Below are 24,194 nucleotides of genomic sequence, written 5' to 3' on the forward strand. Positions count from 1 at the left end.
AGCTTTGTTTTTAGCTGCTTGCCTGGTGAGCGTAGGTGGAATTTCACTCAGACAACTGAGTGAGCTGCTAGAAGACAAGCAGAATGCTCAGGCTGTCCTCTGGCAACCCACCGCATTTATATATTGTGCATGAAAGTTGGTGCTTTGCCTCCTCTCTACCCATTGCAGAAACGAAGTGGGCTTCTGCATGGAGTGCTCTTCACATCTCCTGACATCTCCTCCCACATGGTTCCTATGCTGGTCAAGGAGAAATGGAAACCCCCCTTCCAATCCAGCATAGAAACTATGTGGCTTACTAGCATAGGGATAGAGCATTTCACGCATCCTCTGGCAGTGCACTGGATGCATAGGAGGTAAAGCTCCCTGCCTACCATAGAAACCAAGAGGTTGGAAATGGAGTCAAGAAGGGCTCTACCCTTTCACCATTAGCCCACCATGTTAATGTGTTAGACCAGAGCTTCTCAAACTGTGTGTCGCAGCACATGTCTGTCGGCTGCAGTGTGTAGGTATGTTGCGTGAACGCTGGAAAGAGGTTAGTTTAACCTCCGGTTTGCTAGTAAAACTGAATTACTGTGTCATGAAATGATGCATGTCAAAAAAGTGTGTCACCAACATTAAAAGTTTGGAAAGCTCTGTGCTAGACTCACAGCCAATGAATCTTTTTTGCATTTAACAGAAACATGGTGAGCTGATGACAGTCTGTGTCTCTGTTATTGAACCAGGTTTCTTTAATTGTATTCTGGATACACAGGAAGGAGCTTTTCCTTTTGTATGTCCAGCACTGAAGTGCAGGACACTCACTAAGAAAGCAGGGACCTATCTGTGCCTTGGCTGCCACCTACTATGTTGGATGAACTGGACAGGGTTCTGCCTCCAGCGTGTCCAACATAGAAACCCAGTAAGCTCCACCTTTGAATATAAAGGTGTGTTGGCAGGCTGGGGGGGGGGCAGGGCTAATCTACAAAGCTCACCTCATGAACGGCTTCTTTGGCATTATTTGGGCACATCATAATTTCTGCAAGTACTTAAGTACATATTGGAATCATCTTCGGTTAGAACTGTTCATGCAATTCCTCAAGGGTTTTGTTTCCTCTTTCCTCTGAATATTGAGTGTTTGGGCAGGAAACCAACTTCCCTTCCAAAAACACATATTGTGGGTTCATCCCAGAGTGCCAAGCACACACGGAACTGCTCTGGCAGAACTGGAGTCTTTTTAAGATGTCAAATGTTAACTGCAATAAAACCTGTACCTTCTGCTCTTCCTGAGCACAGGCTGTTCCTACTTAGTTTAACTGAAATTGTTTTCACCTTGGTGTAGGTCATCCATCCTGCCTGAAGTTCTCCCCAGAGTTAACAGTTCGTGTGAAGGCCTTACGATGGCAGTGCATTGAGTGCAAAACATGCAGTTCCTGTCGAGATCAGGGCAAGAATGCTGTGAGTACCTGGACATTCACCTTCTGGATCATGTTCATATTCTAACTAATTGCATGAGATTCTGCAGTTGGCGGTGAGATTTGACCTTGCCATAGACATGTGCACAGTGCAAACGTCCAGGCTGGACTACTACAGCATGCTGTGCTGGAAAAGTATGTTCAAGTTTTAATTGCTACAAATTGTGGTGGTTCTGCAGAGAGCATTTGTCGTATCGGTTGTGTTGGTTCCCTATTTGCTTCTGAGCCCAGTTCTGGCCGTCAACTTTCAAAGCCCTGAACAGCCTGAGATCTTAGGGGGGTCTGCCTTCTCCCCAAAGAGTCTGCTGGTCCTGCTCTGTCTCTCTCCACTTTCTGAGGTTAGGTGGGTTAGTATGCATGGCAGGACCTTTATGGCCATTGCACCTAGGCTATGTTCTTGCATTTTACTAACAGGTTAAAACTTCCTATTCCAGAAGTGTTTAGTGGAGAGGTCTTGGTTATTCTTCCTACTTAAGATTTGAGTTTATTTGTTTCTACTGCAATTTTCTCTGCAAGCTATTGTTTTTAAAAATAATCTATATTGGTTGCATTTGTGCTCATTTATGCTAATTCAGATGATTTTTAAGCAGAAAAGTAGGGTACAAATATTTTAAAGGAATATAGGAAGTAAAGTTTTGTAAATAGAATAAACAAAATATTCTTTCTGCCTCATTAATTCAGTGTTTATTCCTTTGATTGCATAACAGTTATAGGCAAATATTTATCTAGAAAATATTTAACCAACCTTTCAATAAAATACTACCAGAGCAGGAAATTATAGTATTCTATTAATAGAAACAAATAAAGCAGTGAAAACAGTTTGAAACAGCACTTGCAAGTAGTAACTGCTACTCTAACTGGCTGACAATTAGCTACCGTGCTGTGTTCAAGGGGCTGGTATTAGTGTACAAAGCCTTATACCAGTGGTGTCCAAACTTTTTTCAAAGTAGGGCAGATTTGATGAAATGAAGGGCCGTGGGGGCCGGCCAAAGGGCCGACCAAGGTTGTTTTTACGATTGTACTCCAAGAAATAAACTGCCACAGGGGCTGGATTAACCCGACTGGCGGGCCAGATTAGGGCTCCCCCAATGGACTTTGGACATGCCTGCCCTATACAGTTTGAGACCAGGATTGCCTCCTTGCCTACATACCCATACATGTGAGCCAGAGTCGAAGCTTCGTTAGACTGCTCTGCTGAGGCATGGGCAGCCGCTTGCCCCTCAACAGAGCAGTTTAAAGAAGCCGCCTGCCCACACGGTCCCTCTGCAGTGTGAGGGCCACAGCGTAATTGCAGCTTCTGATTATATATTTATTGCAGTTTCCCTTCCTCATCCTTGCACAGGCAGGAAGATACCAGTCTGCAGCTGGAATACCCCCTCTCAGCCTAGAATCATAGTGGTTATATTTGATGATAACAGAAAAGAGTGTTCTTGGTCTAAGTGCTTGAATTGCAGTAACTTGGAATTTCTGTGCTTCGTAGGATAATATGCTATTTTGTGACTCGTGTGATCGTGGCTTTCACATGGAATGTTGTGACCCCCCTCTGACCAGGATGCCAAAAGGTAAGAAAGGGTTAAAAAATGCTGCAGGGGGAGAAACTCACACAAACAACCCTTTTAGCCTTCAAATTATAGATGTCTTTAACAGGCAGAACAGAATAGTAGCATAGGCTTGATTAAGAGTTCTGAATAACTTTACAAATAGTGTTGTAGTGAATAAGAGTGTGAGCTGCGAGACATGAAGAAGACCATGGCTTGAATCTGGCCTTTTCCATGAGCTTACTAGGTTTCCTAAGGGAAACCACAAGTCTGTCAGCCTCAGCTCCTCCTCCCCCACCCCTCAAAAATCTGCAGCACAGGGTCATAATGCTACTACCATATGTTAAAAGTTGGCGTAGGGAACTCTATGATTCTGTGACTGCAGAGAATGTATTTGAAGTGTTTGAACACTCAAGCAGTACTATATACAGTTCCAGGGAGAGCATTGCTGTTGTGTTCCTGTCCTGCTCATGGGCTTCCCATGAGGGGGCTGGACTAGATGGGCCACTTGCGTGCCCAGCAGGGCTTTCCTTAGGTTATATAAATAATACGGTATTGTTCTCTGGGTCTAACAGATGTTGATATACATTATGATGAGTCTGTTCACTTTACAGGCATGTGGATATGTCAGATATGTCGGCCACGTAAAAAAGGAAGAAAACTTCTACACAAGAAGGCAGCACAGATAAAGCGGCGTTATGCCAACCCAATAGGACGTCCCAAAAACCGATTAAAGAACCAAAATGCAACGTAAGTTTTTCCAAAACTTGGTGGCAGTGGGTACAGTGTGAATATGGATACCTGTGCAGTTCTGTTGTTAGAGATGTTCCATCTTCTTTGTTGGGTTAAATATTTTGGTACGTGTTCTGGAAAGATTATGAGTACTTCTGTCCAAATTTTTAATGCTTTTTGTTTCTGAATGCAACACAAGGCATATCTTTTACTTTGTGGGATTCATTAATTTCCCAGCTTCCGAAAACTCAGCATTTGTTTTGGTTTTCACATTTTTTTAATTTGTAGAAGAAGTCTGTTTACACCTTTCAGTGTAGGCAGTTAGTCCTCAGTAAAAAAACTTTCAGTGCTGATTTCAAGCAGCCCAAGCTTCTACTTAGGAGGTAGATCTCTATGCTAGATAACAACAATGGCCATTCTTAGCTTGCATTCCCACTGAATCTAAAGTAAGCGATGAGCTTCCCTCCTTCAATAAAATAAGTTTGAGCATCCACTTTGCTCTGTTAGATTGAGGCAATATATAACTATGTTTCTTGCACTACAAACCCTTCTAGCCTCTCAAGTTAGACTGGCAGAATGTTCTGCTGCCATTAGTGAAGTACTCTGTCTCACTTGGTTTCAAGATTTTTCCACACCCATGAAATCTGGAGGGTGCTTGGATTGTTGCTTTACAGAACACAGGACATGATCCATGTCACTGCTGCTTTTGAATATTTAGATGGCTTCCAATTTTGCTCTAGAGTTCCTTGTCAGAAAGGTGTGGGTGGGAAACTATCTGAAGGGTCAAACAAGCCTTGCCATTAGGATCATTATACACTGCTCTTAAACACTTGAGTTCTCGTGGCGTCTTTTTGGTGGGGGGGGGGATTAAGTACGTACCGTATTTTTCGTTCCATAGGACGCTCTGTCCCATAGGAAATTCCCCCCCTTTATTTCCCCCCCAAAACCAGGTCGGGGAAACCGAAACAGGTTGAGGAACAGCGGGATGGCGGCGCTGCGCCTCCCTGCTGTCCCCCAAGCTTGTGGGGCTGGCCGATGTCTGCCCGGCGCGTGGGGAGCTCTGCACCTCGCACACCGGGTGGCAGGCTGCTATCCGCACCATGGGGAGCCCTGCGGGGAACTCCTGCAGGGCTCCCCACGCTGTGGATGTCTGCCCGGCGCGAGGGGCGCTCTGCTTCAGGGCGCCCTTCGCGCCGGGCGGCAGGCTGCTATCCGCAGCGTGGGGAGCCCTGCGGGGAGCTCCTGCAGGGCTCCCCAAGCTGTGGATGTTTGCCCGGCGCGAGGGGCGCTCTGCTTCAGGGCGCCCCTCGCGCCGGGCGGCAGGCTGCTATCCGCAGCGTGGGGAGCCCTGCGGGGAACTCCTGCAGGGCTCCCCACGCTGCGGATGTTTGCCCGGCGCGAGGGGCGCTCTGCTTCAGGGCGCCCCTCGCGCTGGGCGGCAGGCTGCTATCCGCAGCGTGGGGAGCCCTGCGGGGAACTCCTGCAGGGCTCCCCACGCTGCGGATGTCTGCCCGGCGCAAGGGGCGCTCTGCTTCAGGGCGCCCCTTGTGCTGGGAGGCAGGCTGCCTAGGCTGCGGATGTCTTCCTGAAGCCCGGAGAGCAAGAGGGGTCGGTGCGCACAGACCCCTCTCGCTCTCCAAGCTTCAGCGAAACCCTGCATTCACCCCATAGGACGCACCCAGATTTCCCCTTCATTTTTGGAGGGGAAAAAGTGCGTCCTATAGGGCGAAAAATACGATAACTCCTATACACTTAATTTTTATTCAGAATACCAGATTCCTGAGAAATTTGGGAAGGCTCCAGTTCTGTGTACAGTTAACCATACAGTAAGCTTCATTGAACAGAGTTGGATTTGCTTCTGAGTAAACTTCCATTAAAGTGCCCTGCAGGTATCTTTATTGCCCAAGGAAGAATTTGAAATTATCAGCTGGCCAATACCCTGCATATCTTCTCTTTCTGTAAGTCTCTATTACCCACTTTACTATTTGTTTAGATCAAAAGCCCCCTTCAGCAAAGTTCAGACGGGACCTGGTCGAGGTCGTAAGCGCAAGACTCCCCTATCCAGCCAGTCAACTTGTTCGTCAGAAGGGGGCTATTTGGAGCAAATCGACGGCCTGGAATTCTGCAGAGATGCAAGCACCACCTTGAAATTCAACAAGAAAACCAAAGGGCTCATTGATGGCCTTACCAAATTCTTCACCCCATCCCCTGATGGGCGTAAAGCTCGAGGAGAAGTGGTGGATTACTCTCAGCAGTATAGGATCAGGAGAAAAGACAATAGGAAATCAAGCACTTCAGACTGGCCTACAGGTAGCTAATTGTAGAGGGTATTATCTCTTCTTACTTTCTGGACTTCTAATTTTCAATTTGAGAACAGATTCTGAAGAAACTTCAACACTTTGGTTTTTTTTACATTATCATAAATGTTGTTGGGGCACAAAAATTCTGTTGAAGGTACTATAACCACATACAATTAAAGGGTCATCTTCAAATACACCACAGAACCTTGGCAAAGTGTATATCCTAAAATCATCATAATATATCTTTTCATTTGTGGACAGCAGTCCAAGCAGTGGAGGTTAGTGTGTATTATTTTGTGTTTGTTAAGATTGTAAGAATATTTATTTATTTTATTAGACTTACATTGCACCTTTCCTCCAAGGAGCTCAAGGTGGCATATATAGTTCTCCTCCCCATTTTCCTGGCACAACAGCCATGTGAGGTTGGTTTAGACTGAGAGCACATTTCCACAGTCCAGGGGACTATGCCTTCTCCCAAAGCCAAGAAGTATTGATGGGTGAGAGTGGAATGGTTATACCACTGGAAGAACTGAAGCTGCCACCTGGTGGGGTGGAAGGGTCTATGTTGGTATGTCACAGTTTAGTCTAAAGGGGTAGCCTGCCATGAACTTCAAAACTTCTTAGTGCAATAACCCCTTTTAGATAGTTATTTATCCTGTGACCACCTTGCATATTCAGGTGCTTAATTTCAGGAAATTCCATTTGTTGTTGTGTGTTCATTTTCAGACAGTCAGGATGGCTGGGATGGAAAACAGGAAAATGAAGAATGGCTTCTTGGAGGTCCAGATGTCATGACTGAGAAAGATATGGAGTTGTTCAGAGATATTCAGGAGCAAGCACTGCAGGTAAAATTGAATGAAGCTTGTATGCAAAGGTATGGTTAGTAGACTCCTACAGAGGTGTGGGTGGCGCTGTGGTCTAAACCACTGAGCCTGGGGCTTGTTGATCGGAAGGTCGGCAGTTCGAATCTCCACGACAGGGTGAGCTCCTTTTGCTTTGTCCCAGTTCCTGCCCACCTAGCAGTTTGAAAGCACGTCAAAGTGCAAGTAGATAATAGGTAATGCTCCGGCAAGAAGGTAAACGGCGTTTTCGTGTGCTGCTCTGGTTTTGGTGTTCCGTTGCGCCAGAAGCGGCTTAGTCATGCTGGCCACATGACCGGAAAAACTGTCTGTGGACAAATGCTGCCAGCTCCCTCGGCCAGTAAAGCCAGATGAGTGCCACAACCCCAGAGTCGTTTGTGACTGGACTTAACTGTCAGGGTTCCTTTACCTTTTTACAGGGGTATATTAGTCATAACATGCATAGTACTGAGAAGATTGAGACAGGTAGTTTACTGAGGATTTTCTGGGAACCAGCCAGTTGATAAGAAGTGATGAGGTGTGATGCTGATGAGAGATAAGCAGGCAGCTCTGAGGCAAACTTAAAATATTATAGCCCAGAAACATGGGGCTGACGAGTGGAGATCGAGGATTGTCCAAGATTGTAAGACTTGCATGCCAAAGCTATACAATAGCTTTGCTTGCTTCAAAACTGAATCAGAGCAAGTCTGTACCTTCCCGTTTCCATTTCTATTGGACATTTCTTCCTCCCTGTTTTAGTGCACATTGAATTCTGCAAGGTCTTGCCTGGCATTTGTGAGGGGAGTTTGCTTGTTTTTCAGTGTTCTATATAAAGGACATTGGCTTAATGCAGAGGCATGGTGGATTGTTCAATATTCCATGTTTGTGCACATCTGTCTAAGCATGGCCCTTCAGCTCCTTCATAGCTGTATTGGTACAGATACAATATGTCCTGTTTCAAAACTGCAGGGGAAAGGAGGCCTATAGGTTCTGTTTCTTGGGAGGTGTTGATGACCCTCTGCCTGGAAGAAGAGAAATACAAAAGCCAGCAGAACCTTTGGAGTAAGCAGATGAAGAAATTGAAAAGAAAGCTTGTTGGTATTTCTGTAACAGGAAGATTCCAAGGTCATATATATCCATGTGTTGATGGGAATACAGAAACAAAGGCTCATGTGTTGCTAGTATGCTCTTTTTACAAATATTTGCTTAAAGAGGTAATCACCTCATCACCAGTGTTAGGAATTCACTGTGCACCATGCACGTTTGCTATTGGCAAGGGTCCAGTTGCAACTACATGGAGATTTCTGGGCACCAGGTTGGTGACTGACGTCTCAATCGAGCCAGATGACTCATGTGCAGTAAAAGTTGTGAGTCTTGTGCTTCTGCGCAGCTATGCAAATCATAGACCCCTTGCTGGGCACCTTAGTCCTCCATCATCACATCAAGGAAAGTAAGTGCAGGGCTGAATACAGATCTATTTGACTGTGCTACAGCCTTTCCACAGGCCACCCAAATGGAACTCACAAACCACAGTTTAAAAACCTCTGCCTTAGTCCATAGTTTACATCTTTTCCATTTCTGCTGCATTTCTCCTTCTTACATATTGGGACAGTCAAGCAATGTAGTTGAGATCATAGAAGCGTAGAATTGTTGGAAGGGATCCTTAGGGTCATCTAGTCCAACCCCCTGGTGAATAGACATTCTGTTGTGGTGGCCATAACCAAGGTTTAAGGTGTCACTTGGCACCTGGCTTGTATATCTGAGTTTCTAACACTGCTTATCATTATCTCATCCAGGAGGTTTAGTTGATTATTTCATGAATCTTCTCTTATAGACCAAGATAAGCTGGTGACAGCAAAGACCACAAATATTTTTGCTTCTGCCATCAATGTAAGGACCACAATGATGTCCTCTGAAATTGACACTTTTATATTTAGTTGTGTTTATATAGGTGCACTCTGTGCACAAATTAGAATGGCTGGTGCAAATATATTATTTTTGTAATAGGTTTTTTTTGGTCAGCCAGCTTCAGGCCTTTCAGACAGCACAAACTAGTTAATCTCTGATCAATGTAGACTTCTGATATTTGAAAGTAATTGCTTAGCATATATAGCATGGTGTAAAATCCAGAGTACTTGCTCATGAGTTACTAAGCAGCCCTACATCTCTTTGCAACTTCTGATAAATATTACTGTTCTCTTTTCTTGCTGATATTGTACATACCGTAACTTTGCAAAGACTTGTGAGTGTGAGTTTGGCAAGGATTGGGTTAAATTCAGCTGAGCTGCTGACGCAGTGCGTATCCAGGTAGAGCAGGGTGCCGCACCTGAGCAAATCGGAATACGCTGAGCAGAGGTGCAGGGATGGTTGGCTGAGTTGTTGAAGAGAGACCGTCTGCCGGAGGGAGTGGTCTGTGGGCGGGTGCCACTGTTGTGGGAGTTGGACGTCTGCTTTGATGGGACTTTGAGCTGTTATGATGTGCAAGCAGTTGTACTGGAACTGGGACTCCACCTTTATCTCAGGCATCTATTTGGAGGAGAATTCAGTGGCCATCCAGAAGGCACAAACATGCAAGGCAGTGCCACAGGTGCGGTCTGAGAGCATCCTTGAAGCATCTCCATGTAAACCAGTGTTGTTCTGTTGGCAACAGACTGTGAGCTGAGTAATTTCAACGCTGTCCTGTCTGGGATTAGCAATTCTAAACTACGTTTTTTGAACTGTGGATTTTCATAGATACTGTATTGTGTGTCTCTCATTCTTCCATGGAATGATGTGTTCTTAAATTGGCTTCTATCAGGTGGTAGAATTCTTGAGTTTCAGTTTGGGTGATTGAACTTGTGCTACCCATTATATTTGTGGAGCCAATTGCAAGACAGTTTCTAGCATCAAACATGATTTTGATTTGGCTATTGTGTGCTTTTCTCTCTTTTGACTGAGGATATTTTGTATCTTAGGGAAAGTAAATTGGCTGTTGCAGCCTTTCCCTTAGGAAAACCCATCCAATCCCTCAGGTTTTTTTCCTTAAAAAAGAAAAGGGGAAGAAAGAGCCCTGGGACTCAATCAGTGGCGAAGAGGTGATGTTTAGAGCAGTTGAAGTTGCTATTGTGCACACTATTAAGTAACTGAGAGATTTTATTTGTGTATTGCTGTGGAAAGGCAATACATCAGGTTGTTTTCTGGCATGGCAAGATATGAGGGAAGAACAAAGAGATTTGGTGAATATAGCTGTTTCCTTATTGCTGCTTTGAGATTATTCAAATGTAAAGGTGGAAGAAAAATGGCAAAACAAGAAATGTCTACAAACTTTTGGAGAAAAAATGGTTCTGCCTTAACTTTTGTATAAAAACAGAAGGATTCCCTTGGTGAATTGTACCAAAGGTCCATCATAGTGCAGCCTCCTGTTTCTAGCGCTGGCCAGCCAGGGGTCTCTATTATTCATGGGAGGAGGACCAAAGGTCCATCATAGTGCAGCCTCCTGTTTCTAGCGCTGGCCAGCCAGGGGTCTCTATTATTCGTGGGAGGAGGACCAAAGGTCCATCATAGTGCAGCCTCCTGTTTCTAGCCCTGGCCAGCCAGGGGTCTCTATTATTCGTGGGAGGAGGACCAAAGGTCCATCATAGTGCAGCCTCCTGTTTCTAGCGCTGGCCAGCCAGGGGTCTCTATTATTCCTGGGAGGAGGACCAAAGGTCCATCATAGTGCAGCCTCCTGTTTCTAGCGCTGGCCAGCCAGGGGTCTCTATTATTCGTGGGAGGAGGACCAAAGGTCCATCATAGTGCAGCCTCCTGTTTCTAGCGCTGGCCAGCCAGGGGTCTCTATTATTCGTGGGAGGAGGACCAAAGGTCCATCATAGTGCAGCCTCCTGTTTCTAGCGCTGGCCAGCCAGGGGTCTCTATTATTCGTGGGAGGAGGACCAAAGGTCCATCATAGTGCAGCCTCCTGTTTCTAGCGCTGGCCAGCCAGGGGTCTCTATTATTCGTGGGAGGAGGACCAAAGGTCCATCATAGTGCAGCCTCCTGTTTCTAGCACTGGCCAGCCAGGGGTCTCTATTATTCATGGGAGGAGGACCAAAGGTCCATCATAGTGCAGCCTCCTGTTTCTAGCACTGGCCAGCCAGGGGTCTCTATTATTCGTGGGAGGAGGACCAAAGGTCCATCATAGTGCAGCCTCCTGTTTCTAGCGCTGGCCAGCCAGGGGTCTCTATTATTCATGGGAGGAGGACCAAAGGTCCATCATAGTGCAGCCTCCTGTTTCTAGCACTGGCCAGCCAGGGGTCTCTATTATTCATGGGAGGAGGACCAAAGGTCCATCATAGTGCAGCCTCCTGTTTCTAGCGCTGGCCAGCCAGGGGTCTCTATTATTCATGGGAGGAGGACCAAAGGTCCATCATAGTGCAGCCTCCTGTTTCTAGCGCTGGCCAGCCAGGGGTCTCTATTATTCATGGGAGGAGGACCAAAGGTCCATCATAGTGCAGCCTCCTGTTTCTAGCGCTGGCCAGCCAGGGGTCTCTATTATTCATGGGAGGAGGACCAAAGGTCCATCATAGTGCAGCCTCCTGTTTCTAGCGCTGGCCAGCCAGGGGTCTCTATTATTCATGGGAGGAGGACCAAAGGTCCATCATAGTGCAGCCTCCTGTTTCTAGCGCTGGCCAGCCAGGGGTCTCTATTATTCATGGGAGGAGGACCAAAGGTCCATCATAGTGCAGCCTCCTGTTTCTAGCGCTGGCCAGCCAGGGGTCTCTATTATTCGTGGGAGGAGGACCAAAGGTCCATCATAGTGCAGCCTCCTGTTTCTAGCGCTGGCCAGCCAGGGGTCTCTATTATTCGTGGGAGGAGCCTCCTCCTGGGAGTCAGACATAGGTAAAGGGACCCTGACCATTAAGTCCAGTCGTGGACGACTCGGGCTGCGGCACTCATCTCGCTTTACTGTCCAAGGGAGCCGGCGTTTGTCCGCAGACAGCTTCCAGGTCATGTGTCCAGTATGACTAAGCCACTTCTGGTGAACCAGAGCAGTGCACGGAAACGCCATTCAGCTTCCCACCAGAGCGGTACCTGTTTATCTACTTGCACTTTGACGTGCTTACGAACTGCTAGGTTGGCAGGAGCAGGGACCAAACAAGGGGAGCTCACTCCGTCTTGGGGATTTGAACCACTGACCTTCTGATTGGCAAGCCCTAGGCTCAGTGGTTTAGACCCAGCTCTTATCCTAATCCAGCCCTTCCCATCTTGATCACCACCACATGTTTGAACTACAACTACCATAAAGAGAGTTAGAGTTCTAAGCATCTGGAAGGGACCAGGATGGAGACTGCTGTCCTTTAAAAATCCCATCAGTATCTCTCATGATAGAGAATTCCAAAGTGCTTTTAGCACAGTTTGGGTAAAGAGTAAATCAGTATGAATATTATTTCAAGACATAAGCTGGTCACCAGTTCCTGTTTAGCACTTTTATATTGTGAAATTAAATTAGAAATCTTTTCTACACAGTTACAGGGATAAGTTCTCTGTCATTGCAGTCTGTGTTAAGGGTGCATTTTTGGTCACTGAGGCCATTTATTTGGATAAGTTGTCTGCTCTATTCTACCCCCAAGCCTCTCCGGCAGATGAAATAATTTCAATCAAATATGCTATGGTTTATAAGACTGAGAATGAGTGTTATACCTGCATGCTCTTTTTTCTCTTGCACTGCACTGAAATACTTTCAGCGTTCATTAAAACCATTGTTTACTGTTACTTCCAAACTGAGAAACTGGTTAAATCTTAGACTACAAACAAAGTCTGAAAATGCAGTCTGAACGAGGTGGAAACACATGGGCACAATTTTTTTCTCTCAGTCGAATAAATCATGGTTTTTTTGGGGCCACGGGGTATAAATATTTATGAACTGATGGCACCCCATTTTATAATTAAATTATAGGCCTGGTGCTCGCACCACCAAACCTCATTTTGGAGTGTTATGAGCAAAACCTGTAGTTGGCTGCTCCTGCCCTCCCTCCAATCCCACAATGCTGCACTACATGGGGTTACCTTGCAGTTCCAGCCAAACAGAGGCAGACTTCAACTCTAGGTGCCCTCCAAACCAGGCATGCAGACTGAGTTAAAGTCCTGCTTGGCAGGGCAAGCACAGTCCATAGTTTTCCAATTGAAGAATTGGATTACAGTGAGGGGTAGAGGCAGGTGTGTGAGGCTTGTTGAACCACCTAAGTATAGCGTGGGATTGCACTTGAACTGAGCTGTTTGTGAGAGAAAGGAGGAGACTCAGATGCCACTTCCTGCACCTGAGCATTGAAAAGTGCCCTGTAGTTTATAGAAAAACAAAGGGGAAAAGAAATTGCAATGCAATTCTGGGCTTCATCAATAGGAGTACAGCATCTAGATCAAGGGAAGTAATAGTGCCACTGTATTCTGCTCTGGATCCAAACTACAATAAAGAAGATTCCACCTAAACATTAGGAAGAACGTCCTGACAGTAAGAGCTGTTCGACAGTGGAATTTGCTGCCAAGGAGTGTGGTGGAGTCTCCTACTTTGGAGGTCTTTAAGCAGAGGCTTGACAACCATATGTCAGGAGTGCTCTGATGGTGTTTCCTGCTTGGCAGGGGGTTGGACTCGATGGCCCTTGTGGTCTCTTCCAACTCTAGGATTCTATGATTCTATGAAATTGCTTTAAGCAAGTGTTTCTGTGTTGGCTAAGCTGACCTAACTGGCCCCCACTGAGGGACTATCTGCACTGACTTCGTAGTGCTGAAGAAATGTGGGTGTGTGCAAAGGGAGGGAAGGTAAGAGATGGACCTTCCATAGTAGATAAAATGCTTTTAGCACTTGTTTAGAACTTGATGTTTCCAAATGTCCTGGGATTTGAAATACTTCTGTCACTAAAAACAGCACTAGGAGCGCAATGTGAACACACACTACAGAACTTACAGGTGTATTAGGATGCAAGACATAATAGTAATATCACCACTAAGCAAGTCTTTTTAATGTATAGTTTATTTTTCTCAATGCACAATGTAAACTGAGAGAAAAGAGTGTTGGAAGTCTAACCAGCATTTTCTCTCTTCCATTCACTCCTGAGCCTTTGCTTGTAGATGTAATTTGCAAAGCATCCTCAATTCTTCATAGTGTATATAAGGAAGAAAATGTGTCTGGGGAGGGGGTGGGTAGAAAGGGAAAGCTATATTTTACCTTATACATGCATGAAAAATAACAATGGAGGCCCGAGGTGTGCAGATTGCCCCAAAGGAAGATAATTTCCTTAAGGTTTGATGGCCATGATTCTTCTTGCAAAACACCTTTGCCATATTTTTTTTAATGAATGATACCCAACTATGTTGTGCACAAAATAGACCCATTGAAATAAGTGGACATGAAATACTTGATTTCATTGCATCTTCCACTGGATAGCTCCCCATAATCTGGGTATTTCTAGATAGATAGATAATTTATTATGGTCGGAGACCAGCTTATAAAACACACTTGGGGGTACAGTCACAGAAGGAAAACAAACAATTAAAACAATGTACAACAATAAACTACCACAGGGAGTTGACCCAGAGTCACCCATGAAACCGAGTTTGGGGATTTTCTTAACAAACTAGTTTGAGTTTGGAGATGGTCTGCGCCTGCAGACCTGTACACAGAATCTGGCAACCATCCAGATCGTCTTCTGATCTTTGCCTAACAGGAAAATGTCAAATTTTTGCGAGGTTAAAATATTTGCGAGGTTAAAAAGGTCAAATTTTTGTGAGGTTAGCGAGCCTCACCAGTAGGGGATAAATGGTCTTACTACATGCCTCTTCATAAGAGAGACATCTAAAGAACAAGTGTTCTGGGCTTCCTATCTCCCCCAGTGAACAGGCGCAAGATCTCTTAGAATATGGGACTTTTTAAAAGGCTCCTTCCAGGATTGGCGAGGGCAGAGCCGAGCTTCTGGCGAGTGTAAAAGCCCTTCTTGCATTTTTAGATACGAGAAAGACGAGATATGCTGCCAGTGCGGCTGTATCTCTCTCGATTTCTCCAAATTTATAGTCGGGGCACCTTGAGCACTCCTGTTGTCTCTTGGTGTCTATAATTCTTTGCCTAACCATTGCTTTTGCCTGGCCCAACCCAGGGCTCAGAAGGGCTTGAGGGGCAAAACCCAGTTTCTGAAGGGTGTTCAGGACTACAGTCTGCCAGCCTGACTGGAATTGGTCGCAGAAGATCAGTGGGGCTATCCCTCGGGGGGAGCAGATTCAGTGTCAGCCATTTGTAGATTGATGTTACGCAGATAGAAGCCTCCACTCTCATCATCCCCATTTCTAGTCTAACCCATGCATTTGAAATGCATCTGGGGACTTGTAGGAGAGCTCTAAGGAGTTTGGATTGAACTCTCTCAAGGGGGGAGAAAGCAGAGGAAGGTGGGCCCAGAAAGGATCCATAAAGGAGCTGTGCCAACGTTTTGGCCTTGTATACCGTATTTTTCACCCTATAGGACGCACCGGCCCATAGGACGCACCTAGTTTTTTGGGGGGGAAATCAAGGGAAAAATTTTTATTTCCCCCCCAGGTTTGCGCAGCCATCCCCAAGCTAGAAGAGGGAGACGGAGCGCACCGTCTCCCTCTTCTGCCTTCACGGACAGCTTGCCCCGCTATCCCCCGAGCTTGTGGGGCTGGCGGGGGGAGAAGCAGGCTTGCTTCTCCCCCCGCCAGCCTCCAGATCAGGTCGGGGAATAGCAGGGTGGCGGCGCTCCGCCACCCCCCTATCCCACGAGCTTGTGGGGCTGGCGGGGGGGAGGAGACGCAAGCTTGCCTTTCCCCCCCGCCAGCCTCCAGATCAGGTCGGGGAATAACGGGGTGGCGGCCCTCCGCCATCCCCCTATCCCCCGAGCTTGTGGGCTGGCGGGGGGAGAAGCAGGCTTGCTCCCCCCCAGCCTCCAGATCAGGTCGGGGAATAGCGGGGTGGCTGTGCTCCGCCATCCCCCTATCCCCCGAGCTTGTGGGGCTGGGGGGGGGAGAGAAGCAAGCTTGCTTCCCCCCCCACCAGCCTCCCGATCAGGTTGGGGAATAGCGGGGTGGCAGCGCTCCGCCATCCCCCTATCCCCCGAGCTTGTGGGGCTGGCGGGGGGGGGGGGAGAGAAGCAAGCTTGCTCCCCCCCCCCCGCCAGCCTCCCGATCAGGTCGGGGAATAGCGGGGTGGCGGCGCTCCGCCATCCCCCTATCCCCCGAGCTTGTGGGGCTGGCGGGGGGGGGGGGGAGAGAAGCAAGCTTGCTTCTCCCCCCCCCCCCCGCCAGCCTCCAGATCAGGTCGGGGAATAGTGGGGTGGTGGCGCTCCGCCATCCCCCTATCCCCCGAGCTTGTGGGGCTGGCGGGGGGGAGAGAAGCAAGCTTGCTTCTCCCCCCCCCCCAGCCTCCAGATCAGGTCGGGGAATAGCGGGGTGGCGGCGCTCCGCCATCCCCCTATCCCCCGAGCTTGTGGGGCTGGCGGGGGGGGGAGAAGCAGGCTTGCTTTCCCCCCCCCAGATCAGGTCGGGGAATAGCGGGGTGACAGCGCTGCGCCTCCCCGCTGTCCCCAGCTTTTGGGTGCAGGCTGCTGCCAGCAAGCCTTGCGAGCCCGCGGGACATCCCGCCGGGCTTGCAAGGCTTGCAGATAGCTTCCTGAAGCCTGGAGAGCGAGAGGGGTCGGTGCGCACCGACCCCTCTCCCTCTCCAGGCTTCAGCGAAAGCCTGCTTTCGCCCCATAGGACGCACCCAGATTTCCCCTTCATTTTTGGAGGGGGAAAAGTGCGTCCTATAGGGCGAAAAATACGGTAATTTTAGAGCTGCGGGGACGAAAAAGCCCCCTTGTGCTCTGAAAAATTTAAGGATACAGTTTGCCGTATTTCTATATATTTCTTTTGGTGACACTTTTCTGGTTTGATGTAAATATTCTTGAGAGAGAGGTGTTGCATCTTGAGTTTTGAAAACTTACACAAAACAAAACCCTGTTTGTAGGTTTGTAGGTCACCCATTGCCTTTTGATGCAGTTCCTAACCAGGTTCTGTGCTGTCTATTACAGGTGCACTTGGGATACACGCCTGCCTGCCCCTGCTTCCTTCCCTCCCTTTTGCTTTTTCAGGAGTCACTTATTTCCTTGGATTTATTAAGTGGCTATTACCGTATTTTTTGCTCTATAGGACACACTTTTCCCCCTCCAAAAATGAAGGGGAAATGTGTGTGTGTCCTATGGAGTGAATGCAGGCTCCTTGGCTTCAGCGATAGCAACGCGAAGCCTCCGACGCGCAGAGGGAGCGCTCCCTCCGTGCTCCGGAGGCTTCACATTGCTTTCGCTGAAGCCTGGAGAGCGAGAGGCATCGGTGCGCACTAACCCCTCTTGCTCTCCAGGCTTCAGGGATAGCCGCCTGAAGCCTTCGGAGCGCAGCGCGTGTTCTCTCTGCGTTCTGGAGGCTTCAGGTTCCTTTCGCTGAAGCCGGGAGAGTCTTGCTCTCCCGGCTTCAGCAAAAGGAACCCGAAGCCTGCGGAGCACAATGGGAACTCGCGCTGCGCTCCGAAGGCTTCCGGAATCTTTGAGGCTGGCGGTGGGGGAAAGCAGCGCTTCACCCCACTGCCAGCCCCACAAGCTGGGGGGCAGCGGGAAGGCTGCATGCAGCCTTTGCGCTGCTCCCCGACTTGGTTTTGAGGCTGGCGGTGGGGGAAAGCAGCGCTTCCCCCCGCCAGCCCCAAAGAGCAGGTTGAAAGGAACCCAAGGCCTCCGGAGCCCAGCGGGAACTCCCGCCGCGCTTCTGAGGCTTCGGGTTGCCTTCACTGAAGCCTGGAGAGCGAGAGGGGCAGTGCGCAGCGACCCCTCTCGCTCTCCAGGCTTCCAAGGTAGCCGCCTGAAGCCTCCAGAGTGCAGCGGGAGTGTCCCTTGCGCTCCGGAGGCTTCAGGTGAACGCACCTTGAATGCGCAGAACGCACCTTGTTTTAGAGGGGGAGAACAAGGAAAAAAAATCTCCCCCTCTGCGCAGCGCCCCTTCAGCGAAGCGGGAGGAGAAATGGAAGGGGCTCCGTTTCTCCTGCCGCTTTGCTGAAGGGGCGCTGGGCAGAGAGGGGGAGATTTTTTTTTTCTTGCTCTCCCCCTCTAAAACAAGGTGCTTCCTATGGTCGGGTGCGTCCTATAGAGCGAAAAATATGGTAATTCCTTTAGATTACTCTTAACAGGCAAGCATAATGCTAAGACGGATTGGACTAGCATTTTTACTAGCACACCTGGCTTTATATTTTTCTTGCTTTGTGAATTACAGTGGTACCTCGGGTTACATACGCTTCAGGTTACAGACTCCGCTAACCCAGGAATAGTACTTCGGGTTAAGAACTTTGCTTCAGGATGAGAATAGAAATTGTGCTGCGGCGGCAGCAGGAGGCCTCATTAGCTAAGGTGGTACCTCAGGTTAAGAACAGTTTCAGGTTAAGAATGGGCCTCTGGAGCAAATTAAGTTCTTAACCCCGAGGTACCACTGTAGTTCAGTGGAAGAAAGCTGTGCTATCCCAAAGCTTTTCCTTCTTTCCTGGATTGCTGGATCTGTTTAGTAGTGCTTTTGTTGTTGTTAACTTGGAGAGATATTTGTTTCTTTTACAGAAAGTAGGAGTAACAGGAGCCCCTGATCCACAAGTCCGCTGTCCATCAGTCATCGAGTTTGGGAAATATGAAATCCACACCTGGTATTCCTCTCCATACCCACAAGAGTATTCCAGGTACAACACAGGCCTCCTCTCTATTATACAGTTTACATTATGCAGCTGAATGTTTAGCAAGAGTAGGAAATAAAGTGTAATTATGTGTTAAGCCTGACAAGCTCATACTGTAAAGACATGCTCTTCCTTAAAATTAGGACTGGATGTCCTCTGAACAAACCAAATGTGTAACCAAGTTAAATCATGCAATGTATATATTATCTATATAGGTATTTGCTTGCTTAGCATATTTTTTTTTAAGGTTGAAGCTATCAAAGAATTAATATATTTTAGTAAGCACTGTGACATGGGGGGGGGGAGCAAAGAGCATGGAAATTTGAGTGTAGTGGCTGGTGTGCAAAAATAGTAGCAAGGATTGGAGACACAGGATTTTGAAACTGCCCGCCCCCCCCCCCCTCAGATCCTTCTGCCACTGATTTTCTTCTTGAAGTAAAGGCATTGCATTTGCAACTGTGAGATTTGGCAACTTGTTTTTAAACAAACACAAGCACAGAAATGTCAGCATGTCAAATTGTGTTGGGTTCCTCGTTTCTCTGATCATCTTCACATACAGTATAGTATAACTGAAAGAAGTATTCAGAATAATCAGAGCTGAGCTTCCTCCTATCTTTGGGATTAACATACTGAAAGACTTTGTTTTATTAAACATTTTGTAGATGTAAGTGTTCTTTATTTTCTGTGCCGTGCAGCAAAGAAACAGAAGAGCGGAATTTCTATTTTATTGAAATTTGTATGAGGTGGAGGGTCATAGCTCAGTGGTACAGCATCTGCTTTGCATACAGGAGGTTCCAGGTTTCATCACCAGCATCTCGAGGTAGATTCAGGAAGGCCCCTTGTTTGAAACCCAGGGGAGCGCTGCCAGCCTGTGGAAGTAATACTGAGCTAGGTGGGCCAATAGGTCTGACTTGATAATAGGCAGCTTGCTATGTATGTTCCAGTTGCCAGTTGCATAAATTAAGGGGTGGAGGGATAGTACTGGAAAGGGGCCTACGGGGTCCCTTCATATCCAGTGATGGACACCCTTGGTAAACTTTAGGCTAGAAGTAATCCTAAGAGGTCTTTGTTAAGACCCTCAGTCTCAGTAACTGAATCCAACCAAATACACATTTTAACCTGCTCTTATGCTTTTTTTGTTTCTATATTGCCTCCTGTATACCCAGCTTTAAGACAATGGACCTTTATGGGAGTTGCCACAGTAGAGATAACAGTACTGATTGCCTCAAGTTCTAACTTTGCAAAACTGCTCAATGCATCCATGCCTTTAATCTTGCAGGCTGCCTAAGCTGTACATTTGTGAATTCTGTCTTAAGTATATGAAAAGCAGAACTATCCTTCAGCAACACATGAAGAAGTGTGGCTGGTTTCATCCCCCAGCCAATGAAATTTACAGGAAGAGCAATGTTTCAGTCTTTGAGGTAAGTGTCAAAGATTATGAGCTGCTGTTTATGTCCCTGCCTGAATCTCTGGGGCATAATCTGCTGTGAGCTTCCCAGAGAAGAACTGTTGTAGGAACCTAATTCCCTTGTAATGGGCTCTAATCACGGCTAGAATCCCCTCTTTGGGAGGCTGAGGGCAGCCCAGTTTTTAAAAAACAACCCAGAGCTGTCTTACTTTTGTTATATTTCATGAGTGTCTCATTCCATTCAGTAATGATTGGCTGCAAAACAGAAGTGTATTGGCATTTTATGTTGTACATTCCTCTTAGGAAAAGGTTGGTAGTGTGAGGAGCGCTGGCCGCTTTGGGCTTCTCCTCAAAGTGACTACTTACCTCAGGCTGCATCCTTTAGTTCTTGAAGCTACAAGTCCTTAGATGGTTTGTGTCCGTTTGGTATAATCCTACTTGATTTAAGCAAATCACTTTGTGTTGTGGCCTGCTAGCAGTTCATGAGGGATAGTGTCTTGACCTGTTCTTCATTTTTCTAAGGTGGATGGCAACGTCAGTACCATTTACTGCCAGAACCTGTGTCTATTAGCAAAACTCTTCCTGGATCACAAGACGCTCTATTATGATGTGGAGCCATTTCTCTTCTATGTGCTGACGCAAAATGACATGAAGGGCTGCCACCTGGTTGGCTATTTCTCCAAGGTGAGCGGTGGGGGGATTTCCACTTGTTGGTGTTCTGTTGGTGTCCCGACAATACCTAAGGGAACTATAAACCAGGAGCATATCTATCATGCACTTTTTAAAAAATCTGCACCAAGTTAATCCAAATATTGGGTGGTGAAAAGCTGGGTTCTTAAGCTTTTGCTTAATTGATTGCTCTGTTTTTGCTACTCACGAGGAGAGGCACAAGGCACTACAGGCCCTTGCTTAACTCCTGGAACTTTTCCTGCTGACATGTGCAGGAGCTTTGGCCATACACTTTCCCATGCCTATGCTTGCACTTAAAAGAAAAAAGGCTGGGAATGTCTTTTTGAGACTGAAACTCTCAGTAAACTGAATTCTGCACCCAAAATTGCATTCCACACTTTTTTGTGTGTATGAAGCAAATCCACACAACCCTGACTATGGCCAAATACCTAGTGTGTGCAAAAAGACTATAAACTTTCTTTTGTTCTTCCTGTCAAGTCTTGTGTGTGATAAGACTGGCTGTACCTCTGGAAAAGTCTATTCACACTGGTATGACTCGTATCCAAGAAAATATAATTGGATTTGAATTGTGCGTAAACTGAAAGTCATTTTTCAGCAGATCTAAATTTTCTCCCTCCTTAGTGTAGTGGATCTAACCAAACTAGTGTCCAGTCACACTTCTGAAGTGATGGGTGTAATTTTATGGGTTCCAAACAGCCTTTAAAGTTCTGCATAAGCAGAATCCAGGGAATTGAAGCAGTTAATCAAAGCAGCTTTCTTTTTTATGCTGTTGAACAGAGTGTATTCTCTAAGGAGCATGAATTCCAGCCTGGCAGCTCTGAGGGGAGAGGGTTTTAAATGACTTCCTAGTCCCTTGGGTGGTGAGGAGGAGAGTTAGTTGGTGAAGTAAACATTAATTGTTACCTCCAATGAGCTTGCTTCTCAAATCAGATGCTGATCTCATTTCAGAGCTTTTGTTTGCATTTTGGGAAAGAGACCATGGAGGCGGAATGTGGCTTTAGTATTCCTCACACAGGGACAGAGAGTTACTTTGAAAGGCCCGTCTTAACACCCCCCCCCAAAAAAAAATAGAAGTTGTTTTTTACTTCATCACTTTCAGAAAAGGAAATAATGTAGCCTTAATCTATGGCCATCCTATTCCCCCCCCCCCACAAGCCCACCTGCAGATGGACTTTTATTTTGTCTTACCCCCACCCCCCACAAAGGTTCTTTATTGCTTTGGAAATCTCTGAGGATTTGAAAAGCCCTTTGTAGAGAAGTAGGGAGAGAAGTTTGCTGTAAGTACAAGGTCCTGAAATGATGTATTACAGGGTAGGGCCCATGATTCTGGTGGTGGTGCAGGTTGATTCTTGAGCATCGTTAACTAAAAAGGATCACAGGTAGCAGGACTGGGAGGGCCTATGTGACTGAGACCCCGGAGAAGCACTGTCACTTGGAGTGGTAGACATTACTGCACTAGGCACATGAATGATACAGGTTTACAGAAAGCAACTTTGTGTGCTGAGTGACAGTTCTTTCTTCCTTTCCCTTCCTGGCTGTGATCACGGAGGTTCAGTGGCTGGATAATGCCTTGTGTTCTTTCCTTGGAGACTTGCTTTTGGGGTGATTGTGATTTACCCCAATTAATTCCTCATCGAGAAGAAGTTCTTTTCCATCTTGCTAATCTTCTGTGTTTGTGTGTGTGTGTGTGTCTCTCTTACTAGGAGAAGCACTGCCAGCAGAAATACAATGTTTCCTGCATAATGATTCTTCCCCAGTACCAGCGCAAGGGCTATGGCAGGTTCCTCATTGATTTCAGTAAGCATATTCTCATTTTTCTGCCTTTCTCTTCAGCTTCAGATTAAAGTTTATGAAACCATGCAATTCTCCAGCACTTTATTTCAAGAGCATTAATTATCTGAAATGGCTACTTTTTGGGATTCTGGCCAGCATCCTTTTCCCAACTGCTTTCTTGCACCCCAGATGCTTGCACACAAGCCCCCCTCCTTCCCCCATCACACTTCAGCCCACAAGGACATCTAAGATGGCACTTCAGAACTTGCTCTTCTTCCCTGCTTTCCTAGCCATGTGGAGAGGCAGAAATTTTATTTGTATGTTTAAAAGGCTATTTATATCCTGTCTTTTCCACTACATCGTGCCAAGTGGCTAACAAACACATCAAATCATTTACCAGTAGTCTTTACCCTTTTCACTCCTGGGACTCACCTGTAGCATTTGAAGACCCACTTCTTATTTTTTTGACCATATATTTGTGTGAATTTATTGAGCTGTGCCTGAAAGCCTGCCTTGCACCCCAAAGCTTTCTGATGTGGTAGAGGTTGCTGTGCTGTTGCTAGGTGCGGAAATAAGTTTAAGCTGCCAGTCAGTCTGGCTTCTGTGTGTTCAGTGGAAGTGGGCACCATCTTGCCTTTCATTGCAGACAGCAAAACATTTTTAGCTGGCACTACTGATGCTGTGGTGTAAACCACTGAGCCTTGGGCTTGCCGATTGGAAGGTTGGCAGTTTCGAATCCCTGCGACGGGGTGAGCTCCCGTTGTTCGGTCCCTGCTCCTGCCCACCTAGCAGTTCGTAAGCATGAAGTGCAAGTAGATAAATAGGTACCGCTCCTGTGGGAAGGTAAACGTCGTTTCTGTGCGCTGCTCTAGTTCGCCAGAAGCGGTTTAGTCATGCTGGCCACATGACCCGGAAGCTGTCTGTGGACAAACACCAGCTCCCTCGGCCAGTAAAGCGAGATGAGCACTGCAACCCCAGAGTCCTTCGCGACTGGACTTAATTGTCAGGGGTCCCTTTACCTTTACCTTTACTGGTGGTTATGACATATCTGTGCAGCTGCTGTTTAATTTCCCATTATAAATGTTTGTCTGAAAAATGAATAGGCATTAAATATAGAATTTCCATTTTTCTGTTCAAATTAGTTTTGTACTAAATATCCAAGAAAAAATATTAATATTACAAAGGAACAAAGGCATATATATCCTTAAAGCTTATAGGATCGTCACATAAAGGAAAACAAAGAAGCAAGGTGCGTTTTCTGGAGGACTCAATGGAGGACTCAATGGCAGTGGCATCAGACGCAAATGGAATACAGCCACGTTACTTTCTGGAGGGAAAGCAAAGAGCCAGTTCCAAAGCGAAGCTAACTACCTTTCGCCAAGTCCTTCTATCTTTTATATTCTATTTTTATCACTGACCATCACTTCTGATGGGCATCTTCCCATTTGGTGAGGAGTGAGGCCCACATTATGCACTCTTATAGGAATGCTGATGCTCACTCACTCATTGTCAGGAAAAAACACATGTACTGTAGAACCGGACGAGGGGACCTCTGGCTCTGACCATTGGTCATGCTGACTGGGGCTGATGGGAGTCAGAGGTCATCTGCAGAGCCATAGGTTCCCCATCCCTGCTAAAGAACTTCCAGCAGCAAAACCCTTTCATTAGCATTCTTTTAATGCAAAAGTTTGCCCATGTACAGTCTGCTTTAATGCTTAGTTTACATAAGTGCTTGAGACAGTAGCTTGAGACAGTAGCTCCTTCA

At 46.7% G+C, this 24,194-nt stretch overlaps 1 protein-coding gene across 1 annotated transcript in view; it reads left to right on the forward strand.

Annotated features, from left to right (window-relative positions):
- Window positions 1-24,194, forward strand: part of KAT6A (lysine acetyltransferase 6A) — an 80,424-nt gene that overhangs the window by 33,269 nt on the left and 22,961 nt on the right. Inside the window, exons 4-12 of the mRNA XM_081200892.1 lie at window positions 1,319-1,434; window positions 2,932-3,013; window positions 3,604-3,739; window positions 5,715-6,031; window positions 6,748-6,866; window positions 18,449-18,564; window positions 19,838-19,979; window positions 20,489-20,650; window positions 22,360-22,453. Coding sequence (XP_081057018.1) covers window positions 1,319-1,434; window positions 2,932-3,013; window positions 3,604-3,739; window positions 5,715-6,031; window positions 6,748-6,866; window positions 18,449-18,564; window positions 19,838-19,979; window positions 20,489-20,650; window positions 22,360-22,453 — 1,284 coding nt within the window. The remainder of the gene's footprint in view (window positions 1-1,318; window positions 1,435-2,931; window positions 3,014-3,603; window positions 3,740-5,714; window positions 6,032-6,747; window positions 6,867-18,448; window positions 18,565-19,837; window positions 19,980-20,488; window positions 20,651-22,359; window positions 22,454-24,194) is intronic.

The sequence above is a fragment of the Podarcis bocagei genome (assembly GCF_964188305.1).
Source record: "Podarcis bocagei genome assembly, chromosome: 7".
In the NCBI taxonomy this organism is placed as follows: domain Eukaryota; kingdom Metazoa; phylum Chordata; class Lepidosauria; order Squamata; family Lacertidae; genus Podarcis; species Podarcis bocagei.